This window comes from Melampsora larici-populina, assembly GCF_000204055.1.
Source record: "Melampsora larici-populina 98AG31 unplaced genomic scaffold MELLAscaffold_22, whole genome shotgun sequence".
Classification (NCBI taxonomy): Eukaryota; Fungi; Basidiomycota; class Pucciniomycetes; order Pucciniales; family Melampsoraceae; genus Melampsora; species Melampsora laricis-populina.
The window spans coordinates 82,601-108,572 of NW_006768786.1; the positions used below are offsets into that span (position 1 = coordinate 82,601).

The 25,972-nt window shown below is 38.7% G+C and overlaps 11 protein-coding genes across 11 annotated transcripts; 7 read left to right on the forward strand and 4 right to left on the reverse strand.

Annotated features, from left to right (window-relative positions):
• Nucleotides 1-369: 369 nt before the first annotated feature.
• MELLADRAFT_77960 (uncharacterized protein) lies at nucleotides 370-2,057 on the forward strand (the record flags this gene model as incomplete). The annotated part of the gene is made up of 5 exons (XM_007410730.1): nucleotides 370-447; nucleotides 530-814; nucleotides 896-904; nucleotides 980-1,192; nucleotides 1,277-2,057. 4 exons carry the CDS (start codon nucleotides 680-682, stop codon nucleotides 1,808-1,810), a joined length of 891 nt encoding a protein of 296 aa, XP_007410792.1.
• Nucleotides 2,058-2,987: 930 nt separating this feature from the next.
• Nucleotides 2,988-3,754, forward strand: MELLADRAFT_107147 (uncharacterized protein; the record flags this gene model as incomplete). The annotated part of the gene is made up of 5 exons (XM_007410731.1): nucleotides 2,988-3,188; nucleotides 3,256-3,330; nucleotides 3,386-3,412; nucleotides 3,480-3,560; nucleotides 3,677-3,754. The coding sequence occupies 5 exons, from the start codon at nucleotides 2,988-2,990 to the stop codon at nucleotides 3,752-3,754; spliced, it is 462 nt and encodes a 153-aa protein (XP_007410793.1).
• A 3,392-nt stretch (nucleotides 3,755-7,146) lies between these two features.
• Nucleotides 7,147-9,338, forward strand: MELLADRAFT_56277 (uncharacterized protein; the record flags this gene model as incomplete). The annotated part of the gene is made up of 9 exons (XM_007410732.1): nucleotides 7,147-7,461; nucleotides 7,568-7,577; nucleotides 7,652-7,822; nucleotides 7,927-7,963; nucleotides 8,053-8,256; nucleotides 8,344-8,457; nucleotides 8,555-8,693; nucleotides 8,793-8,943; nucleotides 9,061-9,338. 9 exons carry the CDS (start codon nucleotides 7,360-7,362, stop codon nucleotides 9,090-9,092), a joined length of 960 nt encoding a protein of 319 aa, XP_007410794.1.
• A 314-nt stretch (nucleotides 9,339-9,652) lies between these two features.
• Nucleotides 9,653-11,167, reverse strand: MELLADRAFT_56279 (uncharacterized protein; the record flags this gene model as incomplete). Its single annotated transcript, XM_007410933.1, has 4 exons — nucleotides 9,653-10,009; nucleotides 10,135-10,831; nucleotides 10,924-10,995; nucleotides 11,064-11,167. The coding sequence occupies 4 exons, from the start codon at nucleotides 11,124-11,126 to the stop codon at nucleotides 9,741-9,743; spliced, it is 1,101 nt and encodes a 366-aa protein (XP_007410995.1).
• Nucleotides 11,168-11,309: 142 nt separating this feature from the next.
• Nucleotides 11,310-12,047, forward strand: MELLADRAFT_107149 (uncharacterized protein; the record flags this gene model as incomplete). The annotated part of the gene is made up of 3 exons (XM_007410733.1): nucleotides 11,310-11,425; nucleotides 11,530-11,540; nucleotides 11,623-12,047. The coding sequence occupies 3 exons, from the start codon at nucleotides 11,310-11,312 to the stop codon at nucleotides 12,045-12,047; spliced, it is 552 nt and encodes a 183-aa protein (XP_007410795.1).
• Nucleotides 12,048-12,668: 621 nt separating this feature from the next.
• On the reverse strand, nucleotides 12,669-13,383 carry MELLADRAFT_107150 (uncharacterized protein; the record flags this gene model as incomplete). Its single annotated transcript, XM_007410932.1, has 4 exons — nucleotides 12,669-12,807; nucleotides 12,887-12,990; nucleotides 13,118-13,287; nucleotides 13,347-13,383. 4 exons carry the CDS (start codon nucleotides 13,381-13,383, stop codon nucleotides 12,669-12,671), a joined length of 450 nt encoding a protein of 149 aa, XP_007410994.1.
• A 204-nt stretch (nucleotides 13,384-13,587) lies between these two features.
• MELLADRAFT_107151 (uncharacterized protein) lies at nucleotides 13,588-14,654 on the forward strand (the record flags this gene model as incomplete). Its single annotated transcript, XM_007410734.1, has 7 exons — nucleotides 13,588-13,728; nucleotides 13,827-13,841; nucleotides 13,968-13,988; nucleotides 14,087-14,179; nucleotides 14,272-14,289; nucleotides 14,377-14,481; nucleotides 14,559-14,654. 7 exons carry the CDS (start codon nucleotides 13,588-13,590, stop codon nucleotides 14,652-14,654), a joined length of 489 nt encoding a protein of 162 aa, XP_007410796.1.
• Nucleotides 14,655-15,960: 1,306 nt separating this feature from the next.
• MELLADRAFT_77962 (uncharacterized protein) lies at nucleotides 15,961-18,301 on the forward strand (the record flags this gene model as incomplete). The annotated part of the gene is made up of 5 exons (XM_007410735.1): nucleotides 15,961-16,525; nucleotides 16,596-17,066; nucleotides 17,249-17,433; nucleotides 17,533-17,678; nucleotides 17,764-18,301. The coding sequence occupies 5 exons, from the start codon at nucleotides 16,142-16,144 to the stop codon at nucleotides 17,922-17,924; spliced, it is 1,347 nt and encodes a 448-aa protein (XP_007410797.1).
• A 1,229-nt stretch (nucleotides 18,302-19,530) lies between these two features.
• Nucleotides 19,531-20,697, forward strand: MELLADRAFT_26257 (uncharacterized protein; the record flags this gene model as incomplete). The annotated part of the gene is made up of 6 exons (XM_007410736.1): nucleotides 19,531-19,748; nucleotides 19,838-19,883; nucleotides 19,949-20,190; nucleotides 20,263-20,381; nucleotides 20,455-20,543; nucleotides 20,623-20,697. Coding segments are annotated over 6 exons (789 nt in total), but the record flags the coding sequence as incomplete, so codon positions are not given.
• A 748-nt stretch (nucleotides 20,698-21,445) lies between these two features.
• MELLADRAFT_74924 (uncharacterized protein) lies at nucleotides 21,446-22,343 on the reverse strand (the record flags this gene model as incomplete). The annotated part of the gene is made up of 3 exons (XM_007410931.1): nucleotides 21,446-21,842; nucleotides 21,915-22,083; nucleotides 22,168-22,343. One exon carries the CDS (start codon nucleotides 21,662-21,664, stop codon nucleotides 21,500-21,502), a length of 165 nt encoding a protein of 54 aa, XP_007410993.1.
• Nucleotides 22,344-24,430: 2,087 nt separating this feature from the next.
• MELLADRAFT_36460 (uncharacterized protein) lies at nucleotides 24,431-25,218 on the reverse strand (the record flags this gene model as incomplete). The annotated part of the gene is made up of 6 exons (XM_007410930.1): nucleotides 24,431-24,474; nucleotides 24,553-24,582; nucleotides 24,646-24,752; nucleotides 24,875-24,997; nucleotides 25,067-25,081; nucleotides 25,148-25,218. 6 exons carry the CDS (start codon nucleotides 25,216-25,218, stop codon nucleotides 24,431-24,433), a joined length of 390 nt encoding a protein of 129 aa, XP_007410992.1.
• Nucleotides 25,219-25,972: the final 754 nt, after the last annotated feature.

Consider the following 25,972-nt stretch of genomic DNA (forward strand, 5'->3'; position numbering starts at 1 on the left):
ATCCACTTGATAAATCGGTTTCATTCTTTGGAGGTCCAACTAATTTTGATGGATTAGGTGTACTTTTTGATACTCAACCTATGAGTCCTGTCACTTTGAGATCAGATCGAAGACACTGGTCAGCAAACGAAAGTGGTCATGGAGCAGATGAATGGGCAATAGTCAGTGGTGTGATGGATGATGGGCAAGGTCATACGAAATGGATTGAAGATAAACTAAGAAGTGATTTTCAGGAGAGCGATGAAGCTGCTTACTTGGTGAGTTTTTCATTGTTGGCTATAAACCAATTCCGTTCAGAGTTAATCTACTCAAGGCTGGTTGGTGTAAGTTCTGATCGGAAGCGTCTTCACCACCTAGAGTCATGTGATTGGAGATTGTCAGGTCGGACTTCGTAATGCGCAAGGTCTAATCTGGGCTAAGATTACCCATGTGGCCGGAACGATAGCAGTTAGTGACCATATTTTTATAGTTACTCGTCTTGATACTTGACCGGCACGATTTATTAAAATTGATGATTCTTCTACTCTAGGTTCACCTCGATTTGACACCTCATACTACACTGTCAGGTCACGAAAGACACTATAAGCGGGAATGTTTCTTTGCGGATAACGTTAAATTACCCAAAGGCTACTATGTTGGTCTGACTGGTCTTGCAAGTCCTAATGAAGAACCCGATAATATGGATATATACGCAATTGATGTGAAAGAAATCAAAGGACATGCTGAAAATCAAGCCGATGTGGTTGAACATGATACACAGACTCACACACCCGCTGATGACGTCGTGCTGGAAGGAACCGGTGGTCTAAAAGATGTAAGATTTGAAATATGTCTAATTTTGAAGGTATCATTTCCCTGATGGCTTGATTTATCGTATCCGTTGATCATATGGTAGGAAGCCGCGGTAAGCATTCTGTCTATAGTCTCTGTGGTCTCTCGTTAACTTATCTCGCCTTCGGATTCTGTGCTGTTACGCTAGATGACCTTTGAAACTATCAATGCTCAAAGACAATGGGCAGAGTCTGTCCAGAAGTTAACTAATCGATTAGATCAACTAACGGATTCTAAATGGCCTACAGGAAATGATGAACATAAAGGTTCATCTTCAGCTAAAGATCATTTCCCTGAAGACCGTCTTGGTCATATAGAGAAACAGTTGGACACTCTTGTTCACAAACTGCCAGAACACTCGGTACGAAAACTTTATAATTTGATAGACGTCGTTTGTAACTCGTACTGATGTGTGTTTGATGATTTGTATGTTGAATGAGGATAGGTTGAGAAATTGTTAGAAAAACTTGAAGCACTCGAACGTAGATTAACAGATCATGAAACATTCCTCTCAGTACAAATTGAAGGATTAAGACATCTGATTCTACACCCTCCAAGTTCTTCATTCAAAGATGATGATCATTTCAAACCACTTTCAACACAACATGATGATCCCTATGCACCACCTCAAGGTTACGAACCACCACCAGTACCACATACCGAAATGCACAATCGACCAACAGAACCCAATTCACCTCCAAAACTCACATGGCCTCATGAAGAATTTTTAAATGGACATCATAATCAACATTCAGCTTCAAGATCATGGTGGAATATCTTAGGTTGGTTAACAGGTATCATACTTGCGATAGCAGTAGTTTTGTTTGTGATCAAAAAGAAACAGAAAGATAAAAGTAAATATGCAGAAGAAGGAAGTTTTACAAATTCACATGGTACACGTGGTTCTAGTATTTCATTGGCTATGGATACGATTGGACCTGCGATGGGATTTAGACAAAGAGGTAAAAAGATGATTTAAAGGGTTTTAAAGATCTTATGAGGATTAAAAGTTGATCATGTTGTATGAAAGTATGAGTAAGATTCGAATGATGATGATAAAGGAATCAAAAGAAAAATGCATAGAATAGGTAAAGAAGAATGGTGTGATTTTTTTTTGTTATCCCAATTGCATTAGCTTTTCTTTGCTGTTCGTTCCCTTTCGTTACAATATGTTTTCGGTCTTTAGAATGATTAAACAATGCATTTCATAGCATTTTGAAGAACCTTATTATCTCCAAAGCAGGAGTAAATGAGAAGTACGATTGAGTCCACACTCTAGCTTGAAGTCAATTACCATAGACCTGGAGGCATCCAAATCGGTTGTATGATGCACTGGCGCACAGGCAGCGCTGTGAGTTGACTACGTAGTTGTTTGATTTAAAGTCTGACTTGATCGATTCAAGAAACCTTGAACACTCTACACACTCAACTCAGCCAAAGCCTCTCGACCAAACATCGAACATGCAACACCGAACATCGACCATCGAAGTGAGGTTGTGATTTGATGATCAGTAAACCCGTCATGACGAACATTAAAGTATCAAAAATCACCCAAATTATCACTACTTCATTATCCATCATGCTTGACCAAGACTGAGGACCAAACAGCTCTAACGCACAATCATGATCCGGTTGATCTAGTGCACATAACGACAATCAGAGAGAGGTAGAGATGAACCACGACACCAGGGAGCAAAGAACATCGAGGGATCATCACGCTAGTCAAGATGTATATAGAAATATCTATTGAAGGAATTAATTAGTGACAGATAATCATCCTCAATCATCACGAGGAAGGAATGGATATCTTTATGATACAAGTCGATAATTTACATTTTATGCTGATCACCTTCGAGCTGATCAATCTCAAGCCCGATTAGTCAGCGGTTCGATGGGTAACAAGAGAAATATGGTGACCGTACTGAGCGCCACCTATGTATCTCATCGAGATTCTCGATATCGCGTATAAAGAGCGAGGTCAATCCCTGGAATCGAGAAACCCTTCGACTCATCACTTGCACCCATAAAGCAAAATCAAAACACCAAAAAAATCGAAGTAAATAAATTAGGCATTTATTATCAAAATCTTCTTACAACTTTCAATCCAATCTTTAGCCCCTACTTTAGATATCAAATCATATATACAATTAATCAAAATGTTACAATTGAACTTTCTCGTTTTCTGTCTGTTTGTTTCCCTTTTCATCTTTGATCAAACTTTCACACTTCCAGCTGGTCTCGACACGCCTTCTGCTGAACTCAATGGCGTTACTCCAACTATGAATATGAAAAGAAGAAGTCAACTTGATGAGATTGTTCAAGGTGTAGGAAAAATTAAAGAAGGAGAAGAAGAAGAAGTAAGTCATCAATCATAAGATCAGCATGACTTTGATCAGTTTCTTACATTCTTTTCTCAAACTTCAGGAACACACACTGCAGAAAAGCCACGATATGGACCAGGATCAAAAGAAGGAAGAATCAGTTGGTGTGAGTAGATTGGTTAGTTCTTAATGCTGATCCCCGACATAGAAGCTTAATCATTGCTTCCTATTAGTATCTCGGAGAAGAATCAGAGAAAGAAGTAAGTCATACAATGATCTTCATATAGGTGTCCCTATGTAGTTTCTTATCTATTTATCCACCATCAGGAACATGAACTGATGAAAAGAGACGAAGGAGATCAGAAGACAGAACTTACCCAACAGGAATTCGATCCAGACACACTTGCCGTGAGTTGATCAGTATCTATTTATAAATCCTATGATAGAAATCAAACTATATTACCTATCTCTGTTCGACTGTTGAAAATCAAACCAAATTTCCGGATGTCTTTCTAACTCATCAGGTTCCAAACGTGGAGAAAAGACACGAAGGAGAACAAAATGCAAACCACCAAGACCATGAAAATACAACTGAAGATTAGAAAAGTGTTGATCCTTTTCAAATGAATCTTAAACTGAGTTTATAAGATTGTTTTGTTTTTTTAGTTTTTGAATAATTTTTGTTAATATTATTTTTCTTTGTCTTGAAAGATAAAATATGATCTGTGATTTTTTTTCTTTAGAATGCTCTGTTGTACATTCAAATGGTGTTGCTAATAGTCTTTAAGTTGTTTTATCAAATTTTATAATAATTTTCTTTTTTGTGTGGGGTTTGATGTGATTTTGTTCTTGAATGAAGTTGATAAGATGAATTAGACTATAGTGGGAACCATCAAGAGCCACTTAATCAGATAATTTTTCAAAAAAGATTGCCAAAGTCACAAATATCACTCAATTCAAAAATCAAGATATTTTTGGGGTCCTCTCGTTCAGGGCTATTCAAAAATATCCTCAGAAGACCAATTTTCGAAGTTCTTGTTTTTTTTATTCCTGACGGTCAAGGGTGTACCAGAGGAAAATCAGATGTTTGTTGTATGTAATTACAAACTACCCGGTCCGTGGCTTCTTGTGTCTTGATGGTTCCCACTATATGAAAAATTGTAAAAAAAAATTGTGAGGAATGAGGGTATGCGGATTGCACCATTTTTACAGAGGGTGACTGTAAAGTTGAACATCCTGTATGATCATTGATTACAGGCTTTCTTGATCCGGCTGGTGACTGTTTGGCAATTGATGGTCAACTCAAATCTTGAGTGCAATCAAGTTGATTATCCACATCTCCATAGACTTTTCACTGTTGTACTACATTCATCATCAGTGCAAACCTGCCCAGAATTGCAAAAGGGTGGTGATCAATCATTGGGCTTCCTAATTTTTTTGTATCTTGCTGAACACTTGTTGCCTTTTTTTTGCTCAAGTTGGTATGTTACAAGAAACATCAATCTATATTCTACATATTGTCACTGTAATGTCGCTGAAGCCTGAGACTCTCCATCTCAAGGACACTAATCTGCCACCAAGCTTCTATGGGGTTATATCATCTGATGTTGAACTCACTTCCATCATCCATTTGTTGGAGCGTAAATTGTTGGTTTAGAGCATCCACAGTGACAACCCCCAAATTGGACCTATTGCCAAATATACCAATAGGGCCCCAGATTTTTGCTGCAGTGGCAGGCCCTATGCTAAATATATTTGGGGCCAACTCCAATGTGGGATATAAAGTAGAAACCCTGAATCAAATCCAGTTTTTTCCCAGTTTTTTTTTGGCTGTAGAATCAGTTTTCCCAGTTTTCCCAAACTAATTCTACAGCCAAAAAAAACTGGGGAAAAAACTGAGAATTCATTCCGGGGTTTTACTTTGTATCCCATAAATAGCAGCAAGCCTCAAATTGCCTGAACTGGGTCATCATCAATATAGAAAGCAGCCACTGCGGGTTGATTGGTTGTTATTGGTGGTTCAATATGATGAGTGTGGGATAAGTGTCAAATCATCAGTTTTGTACTCCTGCACTCATTGAGAGCCAGAGGTATGCTCCAGATTGTAGCTGATATCTTTGAATCCTCAATTTCAGTGTAATAGGTGTCAATGAAAACTTTTGAGGCTTGGCAAATTATTCATAATGCTGTGAATGTATTTCTGGACAAAGTATTGCCACACCCACAATGAGCGTGCGGTGGTGGTGTCATTGGTGGCAATCTTGGAGACAGAGGTGGATGGGGTGGTACTGGAAGAGGTTGCTGTGCAACTTAATGAAGATCTTGTCACAGGAGTTGATATAGCCGGTATATTGAGTTGAGGTGGGTTTAGAGTATTGGGTATTGGGAATCTGGGATGCTTGGTGATTGGTGTTAGGTGATGTCAGATGATCAACAAATAACTTTGAAGTTTGATTATCGTAGGATATGTGAATATAGATGGAAATTATGTAACAAAAAAATATGTCACTGTGAGCATGAGTTTTTTGTAGAAAAAGGGTTGGCACCCCGGCCCAACTGGCCCAACTGGCCGCCCGGGGTGCCTGTAGGGCTTTTGTGAGCCTCATCATGTTAGGTTTGAAAGCCCCAGTACACATACCGTGAGTCTCTCAGAACTCCTTGAGCAAGGTTGGGCAGGGCCGTGTCAGGGTCACAGCCTTGGTACTGTTAGCCCATGGTCCTGTAATCAGGGCTCAGGGCTGACACAACCTTGTGAAGAGTTTTATTATTAAAAAATTGTTGCAACATTTGAAGAAAAGAGGATCTTTACAGATTTCTCTTTTGGTGAATCTTTAAAAATATCACTCTGCAATATATCACAATTCATTAGCAAGAGCTCAATCAACTTATCATCCAGTTTAGCTTCTCTTCTATGTGCTAAGTGTTACTTATCTGCTTATTTTGATTTCTATGTCCCTGACCCACCTGTGCCCTGACCATTCCCATGCTTGAATTTGAATGTTCTATGATAGTTGAATCATCAACTTCATCTCTCACATCCTCTGAGACAAACACTGGTACACCTTCACACCACTGAATTCTTTTAACATTTGCTTTCATTTTGAAAACCATACACACTCATAGTGATCAGTTTCCAAGGCATTCATCTTCTCAAGCAACATTGATGGACTTTTGTTACTAGCAAGTATGTCTACAAACAAGTTTGTAGTTCTTGATGATTCTGATTGAGAATAATAAAGTCTTCAACAGTGGTGGGCACCATACCTGTAATTGTACAGCTCTGTACTAGTAGTTACAACACAGGGCAAATGCTTGGGCTATGACCTGGTATTAACCCTGCCTGGCCAAGTGTGCCCAAGGAGTTTGGTGGTTGATGGTACATGTCCCAAACCTTGGAAACCTACTGACGGGAACATCAAAGGCCCTGTGAGCACATCAGGTGGACTGGGTTGCTGGGGTGCCTGCTGATTATTTCCAAAATACAGCTTGATACCACTGTACCCATTTCTTGAGTTGCTCCAATCCTGAGGCTTATACCTGTCCCAAGAGCTGGTCCAGAAATGAGCCTAAAACAAAAATCTCTTCTGCATGTATTTTGCACCCAAAATCAAGCTGTACCCTGGGTTTCTAAGATTTGGGGTGTGCCTTGGTTGGCCCTGATCAATCTTTGAAGGCTTTTGGGTCAAGCCAGGGCCCGAGCCGGCCCCGGGGCCAGTCAGAAAGCTTCAAGGTCAGGTCATACAGTACAAGTCAAACACCGCTCACTCCGGTGTGCACTCTTTTTGACCAGCTGCATTTGAGGATCACTGCCTCCGGGGGTATTTTTGTTGATTGGAAGACGCTTGGCTCTGGATGTCAATTGTTGGATTCAAATTCTTCAAAGTTCACAACGCGGGAATCAGTTCGGTTGAAACCCGATGGAAGCAAACTTTTCCGCGGTTTCAATGATATTCTTTTAACTTTGATGACTCATCATTGACTGTGAGATGAGGTCATACATGCATCAAGCAATCGCTTAGTCATCAGCTTGAATTATCAAAAAGAGTATATAAACACTCTTCAAATGCCCGAATGTGCTCCCTTGCTACTTCATTCACTTGTAAAGAAATAAGTTAATCAGTTTATGAGCTTTCGATTGAACATCTTCATAAGTTTTTTGATCTTAATCTCAACGATAGTTTATCAATCGTATTTTACCAAAGACAAGATGACTAAAATCGATACTTCAGTTCAATCTGGTTGGTTAAAAGCACTTGAAAGTTTACCTGAAAGGAAAAATGGCAAAGGTCCGATTCCTGCTTTCTTTTTTGTGAGTTTTCCATATGATTCGATGTTCTTCCATTGAATTTCTTGTTTCATTGCTTACTTTTCGTTGATCGATATTCAAACATTGTGATCTGTTCATGATATCGTAGGCACATGGACGTAAGTTAATATCGTTCAAGTCTCATTCGATATTCTTGAAACTGACTTGTTTCGGGTATGTATTGAACAATCAGATCCAGGGATTTATTTTCCCTCAGAACAACTTGGTCCACGTGGTTTACAAGGAGTTGATGGTCCATTAAACAAATTCTTAAAAGATTTCGGTCCTGCTTTATTGCGTAAATATGCTCCATCAGCAATCGTAACGTTTTCAGCCCATTGGGAAGAAAAGGGTGAAATGTTAGGTATGAACTCTTCATGTTTGATTTTGACCTCATTTTCATAGAATTTCTTTTCATTTAAATTTCTGATCTTCATCATTCGATCGCTTCAAAATCATGATACATAGTGACCGATTATGGAAACGATCAACCTTTACTCTACGAGTAAGTTTAAACATTTTCAAATTTCTAAACTTCACACAAAACTGATGATGACTAACCTGATGTTGTTGTTGTTTTCCTTCATTGAAAAGTTACTATGGATTTCCTGATCATTTTTATACTACTAAATGGCATTCAAATGGATCAAGTGAGATTTCATCACACGTAGTTTCTACTTTAAAATCTGCCGGGATTCCAGCTAGGACTACTACAAGACTTGAACCTAGAGGTGAAGATGGAAAGGTCGGACCTGCTGCTGGAATTGATCATGGAGTTTTTATTCCATTTAAACTTATGTAAGTTTTAACATATATTCTAATATTTTCTTATAACAACTCTCTTTTGATCGGTTCTTGAATTGTTTTTTTGGGATTTTTTCTTAGGTTTCCAGATGGAGAAACTGGTACATTTCCTATACCAGTGATTCAGGTTTCAATTGATGGTTCATTAGATCCAATGAAAAACATTCAATTAGGAAAAGCAGTCTCAAGTTTAAGGTAAGATTTGTTTTCTTCACCGTAAATCAAGATTCCAAGTGTTTTTTGAAATGAAAAAAGTTAATCGAAATTCTCTTTGTTTTGAATTTCTTTATAGACATGAAAACATTTTAATTCTTTCAGGTGGACTTACGATTCATACTTTTAAAGATTGGTCAGAATGGACAGCAGATACGGCTGGTAAACCTGTTTTAGAATTCGAATCTTCTATTGTTTCAAATTCACTTAAATCCAATGTAAGTCTCAGAAAAGAAAAGTTTAATTTACAAAATCTCCATTAGATTAGCATCAACTAAATCTAGTTTTCTACTTTTTTTCTCTCTTTCTGATAACAGACAGAAGAAAGACTTAAAGGATTAATGAACTTGAAAAGCTTACCAGGTTTTAAAATCGCTCATCCACGTGAAGAACATTTTGTACCGATTTGGGTAGCTGCTGGTGCTGGTTCTGATCAAGGTCAATCAGTTTTAATCACTGATATTCATGGTATGTCTCAAACCTCTTTGTTTTGTTTTTAATCAAATTCTAAGACTTTCATGATCAAATCAATTCATCTAATCTTGATTCTCTCTCTCTGGGTGATGGGTTTTTTTGCTTTGAAAGGTTGTAAGACTATTGCATTTGGAGTCGAATGAATTTCGTGGTAATACAATTCTTGTTTTTTATCAAACTTGAAAATTAAGTTTTGTAACCCTTTTCTTTTGAAAGCTGTAAATGTAAACTTGTATAAAGATTGAAGAAATTTGAAATCGATTTGTTTCATAACTCGAACAACACAATCTTGGATCCTTTTTTTGAAAAAAGGGCAATACTTGTACCAAGATTGCAGGTGATATCTTTGGATGAATGGATGTGGAATTTATTGTATGGCTTATCAACATACTCTTAGGAAAGGGAGATGTGATGGCTGAAGGTATGTATGTGAGTCAAGGCCACAATGAGGACTCAGATCATTCACAGTACACAGCATTTCAATTAACCATTCACAGCACATTGTGCAACTCCACTTTACCAGTCAAAAACCGTTAAAGTCCAATTTAGCAGTCAAATACCATCACCCGCAGACCAATCTAGCGTTCAAATCGATCGATCAAGAAGAAAGTCTAAGAAAATGATCATTGAACTCAAATTCACATTTTGGACTCAAAGTTCCACTTGAAAATTGTCTAGGTGACCTTCAATATGACCCGCAACGACCCAAGCTTTAATGTTAATATGAATTTCATACTTCTTAACTATGTAACAAAATCCAAGCCGAGTGATCTTTAAACTGACTTAACAATTTACCAAGCCCAAGTAGATTGGTAAGCCATGCTAGTAGGCACCACCCCATCAGCCGGTAATCTCCAAGAACCACCTGGAATGATACCTTTCTGTTTAACTCTTTTCTGTGCTGCTTTATATAATGATTTCTTATTTAATTCGAACCTCGATTCAGATTCTTTCAAGATCAAACAAAACTTAGATGTCGGATGAGTGATTTGACCATGCCTTCCACGTGCTCTTACTTGAAGTTCGGTAGTATGAAAGCCTTTGGTGACCCATGCTTCAGCTAAAAAAAACGATCAATCGATAGTTGTTTTGTATCAGTAATTGATAGACAAGTGTTGGATGAGATGAGCTTAATGGAATATAAATTTATCAAGCACTTGATCCCCCAAAAAATTCATGACTCACAGACTACTAATTTCTCTCGTTTCATTCCTCTTGCAACAGCTTGATCTCTAGCTTCTAATACCAAACTTAACACTTTACTTGCCACAGCCTTATGACTAAACTTAAGTTGTAAGACAGATTCGTCAACTGTCATTCGATATCGGTTGATGAGATCGGCTAGTTTTTGAAGTTTTTTATGAGAGATTGGTAAAAGAGTAGTAGAAGCTTTATGGATTCTAGGATCATGATTTGTAGAACCGAAACCGGTTTTAGGACCCGATCTAACCAAACTCTTGGGTTCTGGTTTATTTGATGAAGGTTGTTTGGTTTGATGTTTTAAAAGAGTTCGATCTACTAAACTTAATTGGTCTTGTAAACCTGAAGTAGACAAGGATTCGGAAACGTCTTCTCCCGAAAGACTTTGACGAGGCATGACACCAAAGTTTAGACCATAGGATTGAGTATCTTTTGCAGGTCTGGTGATCTTTAGTCCGATCTTTGGAAACGAACTGAGGTGTAAACGAGCTTTAAAGAATGTAGATGGTTTGCTGAGTTTGATTTGATCGAAACCTGATGTAACGGATGGTAAGCTTTCATAAGTCGTGTCTGCATTGGTGATCACTTGTTGTCTTAATGCTGAGATTAGTTTGGGATTCGGTGATGAGTTGGGTTGGATTGATGGGTTGGGTTTGGGTTTATGACGACGTTGGGCTTGAGTCTTTTTTTTTCGGAAAAATTAGAAAAAAAATTGGGTTAGTGTGAGGCTTCGAATGGTTCATGTCATGTTGAGGTTTAGAAGTTAGACTGAACTGATGTTGAAGTGAAATGAGAAAATGAACGAGAATGATTTGAAGTAGGTTGTGATCCGATTCCTGGATTAGTCTGTTATTAGAAATCTCAAAGATATTAGAATTCATCCATTTTCTTGAATGATTGAATTTGAGACTTACTTTGATGAGTTGAGAAGTGATTGAGATTGAGATCGGTTTGAATTCGTTTATGAACTTCTTCATTGTTTCTTTTCAATCGTCACTTTTCCTCTTCTTTAAGCTTGATCGATTGATGGCAGCTGAAGTACGGCGGAAATTCGAAATTCGATTTATAAGATACACTCGCTATAAGCATCAACATAAGCATCCATCTGTATGTAACACTTTCTCACTTTCACACTTCAGACTCAAGACATTTCTTAAACCATGGCAGACCAAGAACAATCCTCATCTCAAGGCTCTTCAACTCATTCAAATAAATTAAAACCAGAAATCAAAACTTCAACTGAACTCGAAGGATCTAGTCAGGCAAGCTCTGAAAGGTAAATTAAAGAACCTTCAGTTGGATTATATCATCTCAGACATCGGATTCAGGCTGATACATATTGCTTTGTTAATCGAATTGATGGAAATTTATTTGTTGAAGTAAAGCATCAAGTGAGTTTCGAAATACAATTTGATCGTCAACTATTGAATCCATTGTTTCTAATCAATACTTTGTAATTTACGATCCAAACAGGGACTGATAATCAAGAAAGCTCAGATGATTCATTAGATCAAACCCAAAAAGGTTCGGAAAACGATCCAGATTCATCAGATGAAACCACAGAAGATGTCGGGAATAAAGAACATCCAAACGATTCATTCAACCAAATCGGAACAGATCCAATTCCGAATACCTTATCCAAAAGACCTGAACTAGATTGTAAAGTAGCCAATAGGTTTATAAACCATTCAATTTCATCATCATCAACATCATCATCAAGTACGTGTAATGGACCTAAACGAAAATTAAACCAAGATGAAATAGAAGATAGATTGGAAAATGGTAGGATCGGTGTTAAAGTTTGTTTACCTGAGATTCGACAGGTTCTTAAGGGTGGTGGTTGGAATGATGAAGAAAGTGATTCGAGTGATGATGAAGATTTAAAGGTTTTTGATTGATTTTGATTGGTTTGGTCATCAAACTGATATCTTCAGATCATGAGGAGGAGGAGGAGGTTTTATGGTGGTCTTATAAGGTTTGATTGTTCTTTTTTTGACTTGTTGTTTTGATTAGATTTTGGATTGTTAGAAATGGAAATGTAAAAGTACTCTTAGGATGGATCACCTTTTGATTTGGTCTTGATAATTTCTTTGATTTATCTGATAAAGATTTGATAATTATTCAAACAAGATAAGCTATGTAATGATATATACATAATTCAAGATTCTACATAACCCACACCATACTTCGTTTTTGAGCAAGAAGCAATCTTGAGCACAAGGAGCATTTATCTAAATGATAGAGATCAGTTATTTGTATTCGTGAAAGAGCCCGATTGAGCGTGTATTGTAAAATGTGATGCTATGAGGTATTTAGGAAAAATGGTCAAAAAAGTGAAGAAAGGATGGAATGATCTGAGAATGAGGTGATTTTGATTGGTTGGTGTTGATTCTTAAATATATAAACAACACATTCATCATTTTTCAAGTTTCTCACTTTAGTATTACTGACTTCTGCAACACTTTTCTCAAATCCATCAAAGTCTCAAATTGTCAAAGAGGTTTAAAAAACTTTCTCAATTATGGCTTGTCATGTTTGGAGGTTGAACCTTTTCTACACCGTGGATTTTGGCCCTCTGAGGCTCTGAGACAACCACTCCAAGCTATCACTCTCGACGTGGAGTCTGTTGAAGGCATTGAATGCGAGAATGCCTTGGACCTTCAAGACGGCCATGTCATGAGAGCCTAGAGGGCTTGTGTGTAAGCTATGTAAAAATCTTGCAGCATTTGGCACTCACGATTGATCTGTTGAGTGTGTTTGATTCATAGATTTCCATTGACGTCTACCTCGATCATGAGCTCGATCGCGAACCTCGTCTTTCGTTTCATAGACTTGTTCTGACTATGTGTACCACGTCAAATCGTTAGGACCTTTGACCATCACGAGTCAGCTCGAAAACTCTTGCGTCGAAGCGACTCCCATGATATGTTTATTCTTGTAAATCGACTCAATCATCAATCATCCTGACTTCCCAAAACTTTAAATCATCGGTCACCACCCTTTGTTTGTAAGAACGATGAAAGAAACTTGACGATTCCCTAGTCACCGGGTCAAAGGAGATATAGTTGTCATCGTGTTCGAGTGGTAAATTATCTGACTCGAAGGTATTATCGCAATCGATGTGACCAGTTCCGAAAGCTCGAGAGTAAGATATAGGTGTTCAACCAATCAACTGATCAAACATAAAAGCCACTCACTGTTCGTACCATTAACAATCATTCCACATCCGTACATATTTGTTCATAACCAAATCTTATCATTTACATCAGATCTCATTTTTCTTTCTTCGCTTTTGAAAAGATCATTCCAAAGTTTTTCTTCGCATCTCAAGCAAGCAAAAACACTTACTTCTTAACTTGAATCTTTTAACAAAAAAACACTTTACCTTTACTTCTTACGATTTGTATAAAAAGCAGTTTAACTTCATACCTCAACAACATGCGTTTCTCAGCTCAACTTGCATTCCTCTGCCTTGCACTCTTCGTCTCTGAAGTCGTATTGACTCCAGCTGATACCCCTGGTGGCACACTTGGGGCGGGTCCAACCTCTACTGGTCTAGATGCAAAGAATGGTCCTGGGGTGAAAATATTTCTCAATTTCTTCACCTGATGATCGTGTATCACAATAATGTAGCTGACCGTACACACATTCAATTTTTTATTGACTATCAATTGTAGGCTTCCACTACCGCGGTAAGAAATATTCTTGATCTGTTCTAAAGAAATCTTTGAAAGAAAAAGTCATGATTTCTGAGTGATCTGTTTTGATCCAAAAAAACTGACCTGAATGGGTTTTTTATTCTTCATTCTCATCTTTAGAAAGACCCCCTGACCGGATCTGTAAGTTTTCTTTTTCAAAAATATTTTATTATAATATTACAAAAATAAAAAGAACCAAACCAATTTAAATTCCTTACATTTTGGGTTTTTTTTTTCAGAAAACTGCCGGTTCACCAGCTGATTCCGCTACAAAAGATTCTGTTGTGAAATCTGACGGATCTAAACTCGACAGTTCAAAAACTGAAGGTGGTGTAAGTAACTTTTTCTTGAAATTCTTGATCCTGTACGTTTTGTTTATAAAAAAAAGTTGGAAACTGATTTCGATGAAAATCAATCTTTTCAGCTTGGTGCCACTGGAACTGTGAGAATGATTTCTTTTCATCAGATTCGTAAGATTCAAAATCAAGCATCAAGAAACTGATCAACTTGATTTGAATTTTTTTTTCAGAAATCCGATGGTAGTGCTTGTACCTGTGGAACTCCTGAGCCTCCCAAGACTCCTGAGCCTCCTAAACAACCCGATATCAAATCTCCAGATGGTGCTTACCCATCTGTAAGTCATTTTTTCATTCATCTGAAACGGTTTAAATTTCTAGAAATCATTTTCTGATATTCAATGTCAAAATATAGAGCGCCAGTGGTGTATTCTCTCTTCTTAGCGGACAAGCTCAACTGTCTTACTTGGCCATGAGTGTTGGAGCAGCTTTTATGGTTCTCTATGCTTGAATTGAATATCAAGTAAGTCATTTTCTCATTCGGATCTCTTTGATCAAAATTGTTAATACATTCATCATTCATCATTTATAGCTATCTGTCAACATTTTACCTTTCATTTGAAGCTGATCTTGAAAGGTGACACTGATTGGATAGTTTCAAAGTTTTGTTTTTTTCTGATCATGAAACAGGTTTTCAACCTATGATGAACTTTTTGATGATTTACTACTTTATCAGGTATCATGAGTAGTATTACAAAGTTTAAATAGAACTTCAACATTCAATTCTTGTGTTTCAAAAAATAAAAGCTTAAGCTAAAAGAGTGAGGACAATGCCTGTATGTACTAAAGATATCATGGACCAATTTTGAAGTCTATCTTTTTGGATTTACTTTGAGATGAGTGGAGTTAACTTTCATCTTATTTATTGGAGTGAGATTTCCATACTTGAAAGTTTACAGAACATGGAAGGTGAAAGAAGATATTCCATGAGTTTGAGAAAAAATTGTGACTATCTTGCCTAGTTTCATTTGAATCTTTATTTTATAGAGTCTTAAATTTTGAGACAAAGGAAAATCATGATTGTGTCTCATACATACTCTCAAGTATGCAATCAAAGTTCAGAAGATGAACTTGCACAATCTTTCACACAAAGTTATTTACGTATACGTAGCAATCAAGTTAAGCTTGATCTATAAGTATGTATTCAAACCTTGAAGTCAAAGTTCAAACCAAATTCTGGATTCATCATCATTGAAAAGAACACTGAAAAGCTTCTTATTCCTCTACTCTTTTTTACATTTACACCTCTATTAGTATTGCAACACTATGAATTCATTTTTTTCTTTGTCAGATGAATTATTGATGTAATCAATTCTTTGATGTGATAAGTACATACTTTTTGCTATATACTTTTTTTGGCGGGGAAGGCGAGGCCAAAAGTATATTTTTTTTCTTTGTCCCCGCCAAAAAAAGTATGTAGCGAAAAGTATGTAGCGCTACATACTTTGCTTTGAGTACCCTTATTGATGTAATCAATTCTTTGATGTGATAAGAGAAGGATGTTTGTTGAATTTTAAAAGTTGAATGATCAAAATCAGTGATCCTGATTTCTGCCATGGTAGAATTGAAATAAGAAAAATCACAGTGGCATGTTTACGAGGTGTCATGACATTTTACACTACATACTAGCATTCATCCGCGATACTAGCATAGCTACCAGCTGGTATTAGCATACGACCACGCAGCACACAGCAGATCGTAATATCGAGAGGTGATGACATGTAACAAAGAGAAATTGATCAAACCATCGAATGAACGGTCCCCGTTGATTGAGTTCAGCCTCAGTACATCAACAACAACAACTACAAAAAGTACTTCAACCTTCTCATTTCTCAAGGACTCACTATTCAAGAACACTCAAAACACTTTCTCAACTTAATACATCAACTTCAATCAAATCGATCTCAACTACTTCATCGAACCCGAATCAAATCACACATGTCTGCTGCTCCACCCCCATCGGTTCAGGTCGGAGGAACCACAATCACGGCTCCCGACTTGCTCGTCGGTCAATACCTTCGTCGCGTACTTCGTTTACCTGAACCTTCCCGTACACGAGCATGGATCGCAACAATGTTTGAGGCTGATCCTGAAGGAGAGATTGAGCAAGTGGCACTTTGGGGCATGTACCGAATGCAATTTGAACCTCATCAAGGTGAAGATGCAGGCGTACCGATCCCACCCTTGGCGGCTGCTACAGACGTGATCACCGTCATGGAAACCGTCTTTCGACCGGATAGCTATGTTGGACCTGATGGGATGAAGAGATATGTGATCAGAGGACTCAAACTCAGGCCTGCCTTGGAACGTGACGCTATTTTGGTATGTCTTTTTGGTTGGATTCGGGCTGGTCTTTTACTTGCAAGTACTCATATCGGATATTCCACTCTAGGATGACATGTTTCGTGCACCATCAGATACCGCTTCAACTCACTCAGGTGTCGGTTTACCCTCGACTCCTCACCAAGCTCATCATACGTCACACACTACCCCTTCATCGTCATCTATGATCACTTCAACTAATCATCAATCAGCTCACGCTCATAACTCTACGCCAAGCCATATAGCTAACAGCCGATCTCCGGATCTTTTGGACGAGCTAGATGTAGTTAAAATTGTACATTTTCCAGAACCTTACCGAACCCGTTTATGGATCGCTTCGTTATTTGAACCTGACCCTACTAGTAATGCTGGTCCAGGTGGTGGTGGAGTCGAACAAGTTACCTTGTGGCAACTTTATCAAAAACAATTCACTCATTATGTACAAGAAGGAGTTCTTGGCGATAAACCTATCCCACAGCTTGCACCCGCTACCGAGGTCATCAAGGCTGTCCAAGACGTTTTTCCTGATGGCAGAGTGGTGGTTCGACTAGAGGACGGCAAGACACACTATATGATCATTGGAATTAAACTCAGACCTAGCCCATTGAGGGCTCCAGCTCTAGTTGAGTTTGAAGCTTTCTTTTATGATTCTTGAAGATGTACCCAGACCCGCCTGGATAATCATGGTCAGCGAGGACTGATACTGACTTCTTTCAAATATAGAAAAACCTATTGACCATCACGGGTGTTAGTCAGCCTGGTAATACGTCCAATGGTTCTACTGCTCCGAATTCCCAGCCTGACCCTGTGACAGCTCAGCTCGTGACTCAAGTCGAAAGTTTGGTCAAAACAGTCGATGATCTACAAAGCGTGGTCAAGCAACAAGAGTTGATCATCAAACAAGAGCTGTAAATCTATTTCTCTCATTTCTCTATTCAAAAGGAAGTAACTATGGTGGGGTTGAATGTTTACTGAATAAAAGTCTGATCCGCGTATGTGATCTTTAGTTCCTGGAATGCCACGCGGCAAGTCAACCTTCGTCAATCAGAGCCCAATTCGGTTTTACGTCCACTTTCGGCCGCACTACCGACGATGACACCTTCCTACCCTCTAGATTTCCCCAAAACCATCGAAGAGGCAAACAAACTTACTCGTATGTGAAATCTTTCTCAAATCTTGACTATTCCAAGGATAGATTGATTGACATGGTCTTGGTTGTGATTTGATGATCAACACAGATGTTCAATGTGTTGGTTTATTAGAAAGATATGGTCAAGCACATCTGGTTCATGATTCAAATGAAGAAAAGACTCGAGAGGCCTTTTTAGAATTCATTGGATGTCTTTCATTAACATGTTCGAAATCAGTTTCTACTCCTGCGGTGACCTCTATGGTCTAATCTGAAAAATCGTCAAATAATCAAATCAACCTTGGAACCAAGAGGTTAAGAAAGAATGCTGTGTGTTTGCGTGTGTGTGTCTTCTTTTGAATGTCTTTCTGTTGTGTGTGTTTGTGTGTGTGTGTGTGTGTGTTTTATGCTACTTTAATGTTGCATTTGAACTTGTGAACTTTTTTTTAAACAAAGCAAATGGTTTGACTGTAATCCTTTCAACTAAAGCTGGAAGTAAAACAAACAAACAAAAAATCACAACCAAGAAACGAAACGAAATACATACCACATTTTGTTTTTTTTTGTAAATTGTATGGGCTATAGATACATATACACTATATATTTGGATGTAGTAGATATGCATGAAAGCCTATTTGTGTTTTTGGAAGAAGTTTTGATGAATTGGAAATTTAGAAATCGTTTTTGATTTGTGGACTTTTTGGTCTTAATTGAGATCTACCCTTGCGGGCTGTCTATATACTAGTTTCAAGAATTGGGCCTTTTGAGTTCTTCTTAGACGACTTCTTTCTTAAATTACTTGTCTTATTGAGTAAATGCCATACAAAGAAATGAAAATCTTTTGTGACTTTGGCTTGTTGACTTCTTTACTGAAATTTAAAACGTTATGGGAAATGACGATATCAGAGCTCATTGCATTGTGTTATTGGATCGCACTCGGTTTGGGGGTTCGCTTGGTTTCATGACTGATTTGAACAGATTGTCATTATCTTATCCCAAAAGTGAGTTCCATTGGCGTGCTGGATATCATGAAGAAAAAGTTGTCACAACTTCATCTTCTTGCACATTTGTTGCAATAGAATCTTTTTGATTGTACTTATTTCGTTTTTTTGGACTGAATTGACTTTTACCTTTAGTGATGGCTTGGTGGCGACTTTCTGAATTGGGTCGCATATGATTATGAGTAACTGGAAATGACACTCATGAGGGGTTGGGTCTATACTAAAATTGTAAAGTTATGTTGATGAAGGGGAGCTGTTCATCAAATTAGATCACAGGTGGCTTGTGGACGGTTCGGTTTGGTTTAAGGAGCTGTGATGGTAATCAAACCTCTTCTATTTGCCAATCGGCTTGGTCTTTATCACAATCCAGCTCAGCACCAATTTCTCAAATGCAGTCTATCACAAAATACGAGAAAAGCAATTCAAAGCTTCCGACCAGAATTGGTTTGCTGTGACCGTAATAATTCAAATTGTGCCATCTTCACGGCTGACCTGCCTCCTTTGCCTTTATGGCGGATCCCTTCGAATGCAGAGGCTCAGAATACAATTCAATCTATTGAGCTTTGCCAACTCATTGTTCGTCTTGGTCAGACACTTGAGGGCATCTGCTGTTGATTATCGTATAAAAGGAAGACTACGTTTCTTCAAATCCAGTCTTCATCTCACTCATCTCCCTCATCATCTTATCTTAATTCCTAATCCTCTTTACTAATTCTCCTGGTCACCGACTTCCTATACAAAAGCTCACTGAAAACCTTCATAACTACGCCCATAACCATCTCAACAACTACTCTCAAAATCTATCCTAAATAATAATGGCTACCCTAGCTCGCACATTAAAACTCAATCGACTTTCACTTACTCATAGACGTGATATATTAGCAGGAGTAGGAGAGTTTGTCGGTACAACCTCCTTTTTGTTTCTTGCTCTCGCTGGAGCCAAGACAGCTACACTCTCAGTTCCTATTGCACAAAACCCAGCGGATATCACGACTGTTGGACTTGCCGATCAAACTATTATTTATATTTCACTTAGCTTTGGTCTTAGTCTTATTGTTACTGCTTGGGCTTTCTTTCGGATTACTGGAGCTTTGTAAGTTTGGATCGTTTGACTTTTGAAGTTCTCGTTCAAATATTTCTATACGTCTCTTACACTAAGTCTTTCATCTTACTTTTTCATAGGTTCAATCCAGCAATCACCCTCGCTTTATGGCTGATCGGAGCAATTGTGAGTCATTAAGTTTTTATGCGTAAAATGTTTGGCTTCTGAACTGAAATGTTTTCATTTCTCAGAGTTGGTTCAGGGCAACCTTGTTAACAATCTCACAATTGGCCGGTGGACTTGCTGCTGCCGGACTAGTAGCACTACTTACTCCACATGGAACAGTCAACACTGTTGTCTTACATCCGGCAGCTGAAGTGACAAATGCTCAAGGTTTATTTTTAGAAGCTCTTTTGACTAGTATGTTGGTATTCGTAGTCTTAATGTTAGCAGCAGAGAAACATAAAGGTACTTTCATGGCACCTGTTGGAATGTGAGTTTATTTCCTCAAGCTTCAAAGTTATGAAAAAAGATGAACTGAGATTGTTTTTTTCTACTTTAACAGAGGACTCACACTTTTTATCTGTCATCTTGTTGGAGTTGCTTACACTGGATGTGGTATGAACCCTAGTAGAGCATTAGGACCTTCAGTCGTCGCTAGAGATTTCGGTACTAGTCATTGGAGTACGTCTTTTCTTAATCAAAAGGAGCATGGAAATTTGCTAACCTTTCTTGCTTGTTTGTCGTTACTTCTCAGTCTATTGGATAGGTCCTATGATTGGATCATTATTCGCTGTTGGATTTTACATGGTTCTTAAAGCTCTTAAATATGAAGAAATTGCTCTTGTTTGTCCCATTTTACTCATCTCCTCAAACCCAAATCATTGAAACTTACAATTACGCCTTCGGTCCATTTATTTTACAGAACCAAGATTCTTCTGAACCCGTTCCTGGCGCTAAACTACCCCATCAACGTTTCGTCAAGCGTATCAACTATCGTGTAGCAAAACCTGGCTCAAAAGTGACCGGTCCAACTGTGACTACTATGGATGGAACAGTCTTAGTTGCTCAAGAAGAAGCTGTAGTGATTGATATTGGATCAAATGTGATAGTTGAAGCTGGTTTACCTCCTAACAACGGAAGTGATGATACCTTGGCAGGAGCAGAACACTTCAAAGATGCTCAACCACTAGAGCCTAATCAACTTCAAGTTCATGATCAAGATTCACGTCCATTAGGTATTCAAGCTGATCTTGCTCTTCCAGGTTCAACTATGATGGGTAAACAGACTAGCAATGTTAGTCTGTTTGCTACACCTGCTTGATATGTTTAATATGGTTTCCTATCTTTTACTTTTCCTTATTTTGGGCTTTATAATGATCTTTTTATCTTATCATATCTAATATAAATCTATAATCTCCATGAAATTAATCTACCTATCGTGTGTTTTGATCAACAAAAATCTGGATGGTGAGATCAATTCCACGATAGAGAACGGATATCGAGAGCAAAAGTAGTGAACTATATCTTGAGGTCCGAGTGCTGAAACCCTTCAAGAACCAACTAACTATCGCCATGATCGCCCTCAAAATCCCTGACATCGCTTCTCCAAAAGCCAAATGCTTGAGGCTACTGACTATACCGGTCTCCAAAGGGGTGAGACCGAATTTCTTACTGCTGGTTTGGTATGCAATCGAACATGAATATGTTTTTGATTTCTGCTGCGTAATACAAGATAGATAACAGCACCAGAAATAGTTTATGCATTGAGAATGATTAAAAAACTCAACGTTTACACCTTTCTAGGTTTGAAATGGAATATTGATGTTACTCCCAAATCCCTCAAGTATGCTTAGAGCCCGATTTGCAAAAACACATCCCACTCCAACATCATGATATATTCGCCCCTTGTCAGTTGGCTCAAGATTAGGCATGTGCTTTCTTTGATATGGTCTCTCTGTGCTCATCGATGTATTTCTACCAAGACAGAGAGACAAAGATATATCATCAACGAGTACACGTCTTAAATCGCGCCTTTCACAGCCCTGGATACTCAAGCTACTTTTCAAGTAAGTCCAGTACTATGGATTCAAATCTTTCTGACACGAATCTTTGGAAAGCTGGGAGAGGCAGGTGAAGTCGCACCTAGGGAGTTTGAAATGGCATCACCCCTTTTCACTGAAATTGAGTAAATCATAAACCATTTCTTCAGCTGACCTCTTGTCAATAAATGACGTAAGAAAGCCTTTTGACATGTCGATCAAAAGAATGGCACAAGTAAAGTCAATCTTGAACCTTTGGGAAAACACACACATTTATGAATGTGGACACGTCTTGTGGTTAGATTTGCTCATTACATTGGCCCATTGAGCTTATAGTCAAATTCCTATGAATCAAATAATCAAAGAAGGGAATTAAATTAAAATTCTTGTCCCCTTACCTTTGATGTATAGATCAGATTGAAACATACCAAGATTTGATCAGGTCCTACTTCAGGAAGAAAATGACACTCGATCCCGTGACACCTGAAAGTTCTAGATACTGCTTCCTCCAATTTCTTGAAGGGTTGATGAGTGATAAAAATGAAATGTTTTAAATTAGGTGGTTTTTGAAGCTGATTTCTACCAATCTGTTCAAAAACGGTTCCCCAATAATCTTGGCTGTCATAGAGATCTAAAACTAAAGTGCGAACGGTCTGAAGGATCGGCCATTGAAGCCAACCAAGATCTGGTATATGACCTGGAATTCTCCAAAACCGGCCACGAACCACACGAAGTTTTGGCAAGCTCATGCCGGTGATCGAACTAGGAAGTCCACCTGGAATCCTATGCGTATAAAGTCCTTCAAGAGTGTCTTTCATAGGTTCAATGACGATTCTGATTTTTGCATGTTCAATCATTGCAGAGTATTCAATCACTTTCAGATTATTTTTGGTGGTCTGGCAAAGATGAGAAATGCCTTCGACGTTGGTAGGGGCATATGAAAACCACAAGTATCGTAGCTTTGATAGAGCTTGAGGTTTTAATTTTAATTCTAAATGTCCGAGGTTCATCACCAAAGATACTAAGTTAGGAGTAGCGTTAAGTAAATCCGATAATGATCTAAAATTGTTATTGTTTTTTTTATTTGGTATATGACCCTCTTTGTCGAGAGTCAATCTTTTTAAACCTTTGATTTGTTTTACGGATTCCACCATGGCTGGTGGGAAGCCCATCGAATTGCCAAAAGTTAAGTTTAACTCTGTCAAGTTTTCACCCAGGAATTGGATCAACTTTGCGGCTTGATGCATCAAAATCGGAGGTAAGTTTGGCATTATGCTTTGATAATAATCGGGTCCGTAAGTTTGATCTTCTTCATCCGAGATTTCATAGTAGGGTACATTCCAATATGAAAGACGTTCGAGAGCAAGGCGCTTCACTGGACAAGAAACGTTTGGGTCACAAATTAAAGTCCTACAGTTTTCGAGTATAGACGTCACGTTTCCGGGTGCCTCCAAGTGAATGGTACGGAACGAGATAGGGGTGACAGCTCCAGCCCATTGTTTGCAAACTAGTCGCAAACTGAGAAGTTGCCTGGAGGACGATGGGTGAAGGTCGGCGGTTCGGCTGTACTCTTTCAACCGTGCAGTCTCGGATTGGATAACGAAGAATTCGATGATTGAAGATAGTACTTCATTCGGTAGCCACCCAGTGGGAAGTTTGTCGTTTGGTCGAGGTGAGCTGTTTGACATCTCGTTCTTGGCTAAGTTGTGAGGGTGAGTGGGTTTGACTTTTATGAAGTCATCATGAAGAGCTAAGATCTTGGTCAAGAACTGAAGTGAGTATGAAGTATATAGAGCCTGAGACTTCATACAAGATCTCGCTCGAGGATAAGCGGTCTGACGGTCACATGATCTCCTCAGCCTCTCTCACCTTATGGATTATGATTTCTCACAATACAAGAGCACCTCGCCCGGCCGCGTTCCACGCTTGCGGATGCAGCGCGTGCTGCCTTTTGTCTTATGATGTAACTTAATCCCTGTCAAATTCACCACAAACTCATCATCTGTGGTCATACTGGTGGTGTGGGTCATCAGGAAGCGGTCAGGTAACCCTTGCTTTTCGTCAGCGACTTTTGATACAGGAGTGACGGGCACCGCCCCAGTTCATCAGGTAAATGTTGACTCAGGGATATTTCTGGCCTCAAAGTCACGCAGTTCTGGTACCAAGAATTTAATATCATGTTGGTGTTTGGTCCAAAAGCAGAGTTGTACCTATCCTGCCATGTGAGTTGAAAACATTCATGATAGTTATCCTTTTGAAGGGAGCTCACTTTTCAGCCTAGTTGGTTTAATTTGCCATACATTAGACCAACTTGAGTTTGTGCCTGCGACCATTGAGACTGACATTATGATTTTTCAGCGTTTCTGATAAACTAATTGATAAAAAAGTGTACTGAAAATTGCAAAATACAGACATGGACACGGTGGTGTGCAAAATGGGCAGGGAAAAATCATGTATGCGACGGGGGAGAGAAAACTAGATGGGTTACTGAAGTCCAGATCGAGGCATAGACGAGGACATGCGAATCTAATAGAAGATAAGATGAGGTCAAACCTTGGTCAGTTTTGCTTCAAATAGGCGTCGCAACAAGAAGTGCAAAATCAGAGACCTACTGAATTAGAATGCAAAGAAGGATTAACATTGAGAGGCAAAAGAGTTCAGAACAATATGATGACATCCGTTTTGAATCGTTCAACCTTGAGTGAACCGTAAGATAAAATTGGTCACGACTGCCACTGTTAACCAAGAATCACACGTCGTCAGTCTTCACAAATCCAAATATGCTTCAAGCCAAGGACTACGAGCAGACGTACCAAGTAGCGAAATGCAAAGGACTGTTGGACCTGTGAGAGCAAACAATCTGAATCAGTTCAAAATCGGAGAACAGATACAAGGAGACGATGTACCGTATCGGTCATCATAGTTCCCTGAACCTCGCTTTCTGATGGCTTGAGCCCTCCAGTGAAATGTAATTAGTGCTGAAAAACAAGCAGAAATTTTAGTCATTCCAAAACTCTTGCACCATTCTCCCGATTGAAAACTACATACCGTAGATCATCACTCCCATGGCTAAAGTAACAGAGTGAGGATATTTTGTCAACATCACGATTACAAATCTGACGAGACGACCTAAACTGACCAACAAGAGTAAAGATACCAGCAGAAATCTGTCCAACTCGGTCACCAAAGTTAAGAAGCCCGACCGCGAGTCCACCGAGTACCACGGTGAAGTTCAACCAAGAGAGAAACGTACGTTCACTACCGAGTTAAAGGAATCAAACATAAGATGCTAGAGTAGATTATAGACCAGGTAAGGGAAGGACAAACTTGGCAAAGAAGACTCTAAAAAGATATAAAAAAAGTTAGTAAGCTGATTCTGGAGAAAATGAAAAATTGAATTGTACTGACTTTGGTTCGACTCGAACAGGTAGGGCTATCTTCTTTCCTGGAGCTCGTTGAAGAAGTGGTTGAGTGGACATTGTGAGCTTGAGATTTGATTGAATGAGGTGGAGTTGAGATAAATGATAAAAGGGATCGATGGATGAACCGAAGCTTCGGATAATCAATTGGATTGCAAATTCACATTACAGTCAGTTCTAATTTCTAGGTGGCTGAACTTAAATACTTAACTCATACTCATAGTACACAACCAAAACTCTCCCTGGCTCAGCGTTTCACCGTTCATCAAGATTCAAAACAGATCTGAGTGGAAAATTGCAACCACCGGTGATTGCAACACTGGGATTATGTACCATATTTTGCTTCAGAAGCGTGATTTGGTTTGAATGGAACTCAAAGGACTGGGAAAGGTACATACAAGTTTACTTGAGTCCTCCTCAAGGATCAGTAGAGTCCAAGGAGACCATCTATGATTCCCTATGTATCACAAAAATTATGAATATGGGCTCTCAAGGCAAGAATATAGCTCACTGCTCAACCTGGTTTGTGGTGTGATGAGAGCATTTCTGTGGGACTGACAAAACCATTCAGTTATGGAAACTCCTGATATATCCATGCCAATGGGGAGATATGTAAGCATCACAAATAACATTGCAGGCCGTCATCAATCAAAGAAATCACAGCTTGAATTTTACTGACATCATTGTTTTTATTAGTTGACCGAAAAATTTCGTAGCACCAGTAAGAATGAGATGTATGAAATATCGTTGACCTCGTCAAGACCCCATGCCGCATTCCAATGAGCCTTGTGCTGTGTAACTGTGGTACGTGATC